Source organism: Odocoileus virginianus, chromosome 5 (assembly GCF_023699985.2).
Source record: "Odocoileus virginianus isolate 20LAN1187 ecotype Illinois chromosome 5, Ovbor_1.2, whole genome shotgun sequence".
NCBI classification, from domain to species: Eukaryota; Metazoa; Chordata; class Mammalia; order Artiodactyla; family Cervidae; genus Odocoileus; species Odocoileus virginianus.
The window spans coordinates 16,885,298-16,894,002 of NC_069678.1; the positions used below are offsets into that span (position 1 = coordinate 16,885,298).

An 8,705-nucleotide genomic window follows, 5' to 3' on the forward strand; every position below is an offset into this window, starting at 1 on the left:
CGATTTTCAGTCACTGCAAACTTCCACTTAAGTTTGCATTCTCTCTTCCATTCAAGAAGTCACATACCATCATTTCCACAAAATCCTATTGATGACACAAACCAGCCCTAATAATGTGGGAAAGGCTTACACAAGAGAGGAGATGGTTCCCTGTGGGGGCAGCATCTTTAAGGCTGGCTACCACACCATCCCTTCTTAAATTCAGTTTCCACATCATAGGGTCCCACGTCTGAACTGTGTTAAGACAAAAGGAGATCAGAACATTTAAGACACTGGGAGCTCTGGCTGTAGTCCAAGGGCCACAGGAACACAAATCCAAGCAATCCTCTGCCTTGTTAAGACACAGGGACCGACTTGGAGGAAGGAATTCTCTGACTCTGGCTTCAGCTTCAATTGCCACTGGTATCAAGCCCTCAGGGAACTGAGCCTTCACCATCAAAGAGGACAAGGTCAAAACATTCTTATCAGCTGGGGAAGTGGGAGGTAGAGAGCCCTAAAACCATTATATTGGACTTTCAAAGAATGTTATTTCCAGCATTTCACAACAGTGAACAAAACGGAAGGAAGACCCTGTCCTCCTAAGACTGTGCTGGTGCTTCCAACCCAAGCTTACCTTTCCCCTACTGACTTCTTCTGTGCTTGTTATTTTTACTGCGCAATTAACTTTTCAATATATATGATCTGATTGTCTTTGATGAGTAATTCAATACTTTATTATATGTTATGAGAACAATTATTAAATCTCCCCCCAGTATGTTGTAAATCCCTTGAAGTCAGGGAAAGTAAGCTTATTATTCAGCCTACCATCAGTGTCAACAGATTGTTCTCCAAGAAAATGTCCCCCTCAACACACTCACATATACACGTGATCAAACACATGCACACAAGAGCAGAGCTCTGCAAAGAGCAAGACATATTCATCCCTTTTTACAAAGCAGTAATTAGACTTAGACAGGATCATATTGACATAGTCATTCTCTTCTTAAAAGCACAGATATATAAAAAGCATATTTCAAGAAGGTGCCAAACAGCACCTAAATAGTCCTCAAACTCATGCAATTAAAAAGGCTCACAAACACCCCAGCAGGAAGAAAACAATTTCCTTCCGGCCCATCAACAACAAGTTGTCTACCAGTTGCAGCCGATGAAGAACCATCACTGCCCTCCTCATTTTTCTCCTTTCCTCTATAAAAGCAAGCCCTTCTCCTCTGTTCCCTGGACTTGCCTATGGTTTGCAGAATTTTGTTGTTGTTGTTTATTCACTAAGTCGTGTTCGACCCTTTGTGACCCCATGGACTACAGCCCACCAGGCTCCTCTGTCCATGGAACTTCCCAGGCAAGAATACAGGAGTAGGTTGCCATTTTCTTCTCCAGGGAATCATCCCAACCCAGGGATCGAACTCGCATCTCCTGCACTGCAGACAGATTCTTTAATGCTGAGGCACTGGGGAAGCCCTTGCCACAGTCTGCTTGTCTCAAATTGCAACTCTTTACTATTCCTGAATAAACTCATTTTGCTGGTGAAAAAAAAAAAGACACAAACGTCCATTGTCACATAGTCCTGGAGACTTGCCTACACTCCCAGAAATGTACTTCACAGTCTTGCATACACACTCTACTTATTTTTTTCATTCATTTAACATTTTTGAGCACTGTGTATCAGGCTCTATATTAGATGTACGAAATTCAAAGATGGAATGACACAAACAGGTAACCCCAATTCAATAAACTAACTGCTCTACCAGGAGTACATATTTATATAAAATGAGATGGAGATAGAGATTAAATTTCCTGAAGGTCAGGTAACACTTTACAGAAGAGTAAAGAAAAGAAGCTCAGTATTGCCTGGGGCTGGGGACTATTTGTGGGAAGCTGACATTGTTTTAGTTGCAGGAATCCTAGCCAGGAAACCACCATAAAGGAGTTTTTCTTTCAGTGTGAGGCCCCGGGCCCAAGACAGAAAATTAAATAGTATTCTTGACAATGGGACATAGACCAAGGCAGAGACCTCTTTCACGCAGGGTCTGTTAAAAGCCAGAGGCAGAGCAGTAGAGATGGAGGAGGAATTCCTACAAAGGAAGCCCAAAATGGGTTGATGGATGCTCTTTGACCCCTGCAGAGACCCCATAGGAATCTGTCTCCCCTAGAAATGTCTTCTTTCTGGAAAAGATGGGCTTTGCACTGGATCTCGTCAAGGAGGCAAGGAATGGGCATAAGGAGGTGGGCAGAGATGTGGAAATTTTTTCCCTAATGAGTGAGGGAGCGAAGAAAGGACAGCAAGGAAAAGGAACTAAGAAAAGTTCAGTCTGAAAGGAGCAACTGCCTCTTATCACTGAGGGAGTGCAATCAGAAATGCTGAGCTAGGGGTTGACTGAAGTTGCTGGGAGGGGGGAAGGGGTAACTGGTGGTTGAGAAAACACACTGGGATGGGCAAGAAAGAGTCTTGGCGAGTTGTGCAGGAAATGGGAGTGCAGACAGGAAGGACTGTGATTGTTCAGAAAGGGAAAGGGTAGATCTGGAAGCTCCTGGAACCTGAGGAGAGTAGGTGGAGGCAATGCTTCAGTTGCCAGGATAAATGGTGAAGTGCACTTTCCACAGGGTCAGAGGAGGCTTTGATCTTTGGAGGAAGAAAAATTCCTTTTCATTTTGCTGGAACCAAGTGTGTGGTCAGGGGTTGATAGGGACAGGGAGGGGCGCATGTCTTCATGGCACCCTGGGCTTGGAATGAGACAGACCTTGGCTCAACCAGCCCAGCTACTTACTAGCTGTGTGTGCTTAGCTAATTAACCAACCTCCTTAAGCCTCATGTGCAGAAGGGATATAAAAATACCTTCCCCGTGCGGCTCTTCCAGAAAGCACCTGGCACAGGGCCTGGTACATAGGCAAATTCAATAACGGTTAACAATTTTCATAATTACAATTAGTCTGATTACAAGAAGCACATTGTTCAAATGAGGATATGAAACATTCAGATCACAGTTTAAGACACTGTGTTCAAATCTACTTCCCCACCTTCTATGAATGACACACAGAAACTCTAGCCTCTCCAGGGAAGGGTGACTCACAGAACCTGGGACTTAGGAATTGTGAAGAGAAATTAAGGAATCTTGCAACTGTTTAAAATTAATTAATTAATTAAAACAGAAATCCTGCAACTGTTTAACCCAGCTGAGGGGCATGAGGATGGTTATGTAAAGAGGCAGTAACCTTCTGTTTGACTTAAGAATACAATACTGTTTCGTTAAAGATTCTGGAGCCAGAGTGCTAGGCTTCAAATCCCCTGCCATCAGTTATCTCTTGGTCAAGTTCCTGAACCTCTCCAGAGCTTTAGTGTTCTCACCTGTAAAACAGAGTTAATTAGATTACCTACCTCATAAGATTATTGTGGCAATTACATCAGTTAATACATGTAACGTACTTAGGATAATACTTGGCACATCGTAAATGTTCAATTTGTTAATCCTTTTAAGTTGTTGTCTTTGTTGTTGTTGTTATTATATAATTACCACCCCGGGTAAGATTTCAGGGGACCAGATGGCAGCGACACGGTTGTGTGTGTGTTTTTAATAATTCCAGCAGCGGAAAAACGACAAGAGTCCCCTGTACAACAGTGATTCTCCCTTACTTGACAAGTTCTAAAAGTCACTGATAATGACTTGTAGAGTCACTGTACAGGAGATTCCTCCCTTAAGGATGATGTAGATTCACCATCTCTCAAACTCTTGGGCATCCACTGCGACGAAAGTTTTGACAGGGCCAGGCTCTTCGGCAGTAGGGGCAGATGGCCAGTGGCGCAATAACTCCCACCGACCGCCAGGGAGCAGCAGAGCTCGACCCGGGGTTGCTTCATCCACAGAAAACAATTCTGAATTCCTTCTAGGTTTTCCTTCTTAGCTGTTTCTGCAGCCCACCAATCTCCGTGCGCACCGCTGCAGTAATCCCGCCCATTATTGACAATCCAACCAATCAACGAGCGTCCTGCTTGGGGCCGGAACGGTCACTCAGAGCCAGGAGTTCGGCATTCTAGCCCCGCCCCTCAGGCGGCTTGGCCAATCCCCCGCGGCGGCGCAGGACGTCGCCCGGGGTCTGTCCCAGAGACCACGTGGTCCCAGGAGGCGCCACTGCCTGGTAGGTGGAGGGTTACGCGGCCTGAAGGCGGGTGGGCGGAGCGGGACCGACCGGCCTCGCCCCCGGTGACTTGCTGTCCTGTGCCCTCTTCCAGCCATGGGCGTGCAGCCCCCCAACTTCTCGTGGGTGCTGCCCAGCCGGCTGGCGGGGCTGGCGCTGCCCCGGCTCCCCGCCCACTACCAGTTCCTGCTGGACCAAGGTGTACGGCATCTGGTGTCCCTGACGGAGCGCGGGCCCCCGCACAGCGACAGCTGTCCCGGCCTCACCCTGCACCGGCTGCGCATCCCAGACTTCTGCCCGCCGGGCCCGGAGCAGATCGACCGCTTCGTGAAGATCGTCGACGAGGCCAACGCCAGGGGAGAGGTCAGAGGGCGGGGCCAGCGCGGGGAGGGAGGGGCTTGGGAGGAGTCAGCGGGGACACGCGGGGCTGCGGACGTCAGGGCAGGAATAATTTAACTGGGTTCCAGGGGAAAGATTGGAGGAAGACGGTGGGGCCAGAAGACCATTGTAACCAGTACACCAGTCCAGAAAGCCAAAGCCGTACGAGGGAGGAGTAAAAAGAGGGCCCAGCGGGAGAATTGGGTTTGAGGAGAGGCAACAGAGAACCACCTAACGTGAGTTGAGAAGGAGAAAGGATGGACAGACTTTCTCTGGAAAGAGAGGGAAAGATGGGGGTTGAAGTCAAGGGCTGTTGAGCAGACTCCAGAGCAAGGTTCTGTCCAAATGTAATGGAGCCTCTTTTAAAAAGGTAAACAAGCAGCAGGAGAAATTCGTCTTGATAGTATAATTTAACCCAGTAAGTCCCAAATATTCTTTCAACATATAAGCAATCTAAAATAAATTCTTGACCAGATATTTTCACTCTTCAGTGCCCTACATCTTTAAGACTTGGCTGTATTTCACAAACGAGGGGCGGGAGAGTGTTGGGAGGGTGTCGCGCTCCACCCTACCCAGCTCCCCCTTCGCAGGCGGTGGCCGTGCACTGTGCCCTGGGCTTTGGCCGCACTGGCACCATGCTAGCCTGTTACCTGGTGAAGGAGCGGGGCCTGGCTGCCGGAGATGCCATCGCTGAGATCCGGCGCCTTCGACCCGGCTCCATCGAGACCTATGAGCAAGAGAAGGCGGTCTTCCAGTTCTACCAGCGAACGAAATAAGGGGCCTCCGTACCCTTCTGCCAGCCCTCCGCGGCCCTGATCTGTGCGTTAGATGGGGCCAGAGATGCAGAAGTGGACCAAGAGCGCTAAGCTCTCCAGTACGCAGCTGACTCAAGGGACTGAGGAGCCCTTCCCTGCAGGCAGGTCCTGGTAGGAGGAATGCACTGATGTGGGGTGGGGAGGGCCCTTTGCAGCTGCCTTGAATAAATAACTTAAAGAACAGCTCGCATTGCATAGCACTTTACAGTTTACAGAGTGCTCCCACACATCCCTCTCAGGAGCCCTGTAATAAACAAAAAGCTGGCTTCCCTGGTAGCTCAGCTGGTAAAGAATCTGCCTGCAGTGTGGGAGACCTGGGTTCAATACCTGGTTTGGGAAGATCCCCTGGGGAGGGCATGGCAACCTACACCAGTATTCTTGCCTGGAGAATCCCATGGACAGAAGAGCCTGGTGGGCTACAGTCCATGGGGTCGCAAAGAGTCAGACACGACCGAGTGACTAAGCACAGCCCAAAGGAAAAGCAGAAACCATTCCTGTTCTTTGGATGAGGTGGCCAAGACTCAGAAAGCTCCAAGGGCACACTTCTGGAAAGTAGAAGTGTGGGCCAGGACTGCAGCAGGCACTTCAGCCTTTTAAAGATGCTGAAACTCTTGTGTATCTGCCCTTTGAAAATATTTGATGTGTCTTCTGGAGAACTAGTTGGTGAGAAGGAAACCAGTCCCTGGCAACCCAGGGTCTCTGATGCTGGCAGGTCAGGAGGGCACCTGTGGACACAGCCCTTCAGTCCTGCCCACATGCCCCAAGTGCGTCACCCCTTTAGCCCTCTTAAGACAGAGGAAGGCCTGGATGCTGTGTTCCCAGAGCATCACCAGCTCTGCTCCCTGGGTCTGGGCACCTCTCCCCAGCCTCAGGCTGCTCGGCTCACCTGTGACCCCCAGCCCATGCTGCTGCCCCACAACCTGAGGCTGAGGAGTGCCAGAACCCAGCCTCTCTGGGCAGAGGATATTAGATGATTAAATAAAGACATTCAGGGCTATGAACCTTGGCCATGTTTCTGACATGTTACCCTCACTTCTCCCATTGAGTCCCACCCTGCCAGCACCAGCAACACCACACCTGCGGCTTCGAGAGAGAGGATGAGTGGGATAGACCAGGTAGGTGAACACCTTCTGCTTTAACTCTGGCCTGAGTTCCTGTCTTCTCTTCTGGGATGGCTGACCAGGCTAGATCAGGTAGGGATTCATCATGAAATGTGTATTCAGTGTCTGTGAGCCAAGCTTTGTTAGAAGCTGGGACTCTCCAGCTGTAGAACACATAATTCACAGCCTCCTAGAGGAGGTGAGTTCAACAGAGTCCAACCACAGAGAATAGGTATTATGACGACACACATTCCATCCAGTGGGACATAGAGGAGGAGAGGGCTCTTCTGTAGAGCCTATTCTTTGTAGCCCTGCCACCACTAGCCCCAGGCCACCCACTCCTCACTGCACCTTCCTTCCACTGCTGCCCACTCAACTCTGCCCTCCTCCAACTCTTAGACAAAAGGAATATTCACCAGTTCAGTTCAGTCGCTCAGTCATGTCTGACTCTTTTTGACCCCATGGACTGCAGCACGCCAGGCCTCCCTGTCCATCACCAACTGCTGGAGCTTACTCAAATTCATGTCCATCGAGTTGGTGATGCCATCCAACCATCTCACCCTCTGTCGTCCCCTTCTCCCGCCTTCAATCTTTCCCAGCATCAGGGTCTTTTCTAATGAGTCAGTTCTTCACATCAGGTGGCCAAAATATTGGAGTTTCAGCTTCAGCATCAGTCCTTCCAATGAATATTAGGACGGATTTCCTTTAGGATGGACTGGTTTGATCTCTTTGCTGTCCAAGGGACTCTCAAGAATCTTCTCTAACACCACAGTTCAAAAGCATCAATCCAACTCTTAGACATAAGGAATATTTGCCAGAGTCTTGCCAATCTAGGAGTGAGAGAGAAGCTGTAAACTGCCCTAGCCATCTCCCCCCGCCCCACTCCCCACCTTTTCCTCTTTGTGTCAAATCTAGGTAATCAGTTTCTTCATTCTGTTCCGTCGGCTCCCACCCAGCTTACTCAGGTGAGGGCATCTCGAAGAGAAAAACCCACAATTCCAAGCATTCAGGCCAAAACAGAGGGGTGAGAAATAGATGACAAGAAGCAATGAAGCCCTTACCCTCCTCTCACTAAAGTCTCCTCTTCCCTACCCTCCCCCAGCAGCATGGCCCATTCTATTTCCTGATGCAAACCAGAGCCTCTTCCAAAGGGGTATATTGAGTGTGTGTGTGTACATGAAGGTGGTAGGGAAGGAATGGTGTGAACAGCCCACTTTCTGGATCTGTTCCCCCCGATTACTGGGATTGGAGGAAAGCAGGGAGGCTTGAAGCTGCACTCGGGAGTTCCAACCTATGGAGGTCACACAATCACTGTTCATTCTCTCTGCCCCTCCGTTCCTATCTTACCCCATCCCCCCAGATCCTCTGCACTGCAAGAAAAGAATCTGTCCTTCCCTTCCTCCCAAGCCTCCTTCAAAGGAGAGAAAATTTTTCTAACCCTATTAAAGCCCTGTGTGCAGCCTCCATCCCCATAATTGAAGCAGGTCTCCTCTGCCTCAAGAGTTCCACAGGGAAATAAACATATAATTATGTGCTTAAGGAAATCAGCTTTTAAATAAGTAAGGGTTGACTTGAGATGAAAAACTCTGCCCTTCTCCTTCTGTCTACCTTGGGAGGTGAGCCCGAGTCTCCCTTTGGGCTCATTCCCACCCCACCCCTCTGTATATGGCCACCAGTGAGGGACTGCAGGCTAGCCGTGACCCTTCCCCATCCTCCCCCACAGTGTGATAGCAGGTGAGCGGAACAAGCCACCTCCTTCGACAGAATCTCCGTGCCCATCACACCAGGCTTGCTCAACTCCAGCACTGCTGACACTTGGGGTTGGGTGGCTCTTGGCTGTGCCCTGTGCAATAATTAGCAAGACCCCTGACAGTTACCCTGGCTTCCCTGGTGGCTTAGACAGTAAAGAGACTGCCTACAATGCGGGAGACCCGGGTTCAATCCCTTGGTCGGGAAGATCCTCTGGAGAAGGAACTGGCAACCCCATTCCAGTACCCTTGTCTTAAAAATCCCATGGTCGCAGGAGCCTGGTAGGCTACAGTCCATGGGGTCGCAAAGAGTTGGACACGATTTAGCGACTTCACTTTCCTTTCCTGACATTTACCTATTAGATGCCAGAAGCATCCTCACCCACCCCTCCTCCACAAAAAAAAAAATGTGACAACAGAAAGTGTCCTCAGACATTACCAAATGCCCCCTGGGAGGACAGAGTTGGCGCAGTTGAGAACCACTGCATCAGACCAACAGGCAGCAGGAACAGGCTTTCACTTCCTATGGGAGCAGA

At 49.4% G+C, this 8,705-nt stretch overlaps 1 protein-coding gene across 1 annotated transcript; it reads left to right on the forward strand.

Annotated features, from left to right (window-relative positions):
- The first annotated feature begins 4,045 nt into the window (after nucleotides 1-4,045).
- On the forward strand, nucleotides 4,046-6,322 carry DUSP23 (dual specificity phosphatase 23). The gene is made up of 3 exons (XM_070467593.1): nucleotides 4,046-4,128; nucleotides 4,223-4,491; nucleotides 5,097-6,322. The coding sequence occupies exons 2-3, from the start codon at nucleotides 4,225-4,227 to the stop codon at nucleotides 5,280-5,282; spliced, it is 453 nt and encodes a 150-aa protein (XP_070323694.1). The 5' UTR covers nucleotides 4,046-4,128; nucleotides 4,223-4,224; the 3' UTR covers nucleotides 5,283-6,322.
- The last annotated feature ends 2,383 nt before the right edge of the window (nucleotides 6,323-8,705 follow it).

Bases quoted from the DNA above. Each gene is read 5' to 3' on its own strand.
- DUSP23 (XM_070467593.1), top strand. From the start codon at position 4,225: ATGGGCGTGCAGCCCCCCAACTTCTCGTGGGTGCTGCCCAGCCGGCTG. The intron at 4,492-5,096 runs GTCAGAGGGCGG...CCCCCTTCGCAG, and splicing joins AGGCCAACGCCAGGGGAGAG to GCGGTGGCCGTGCACTGTGC.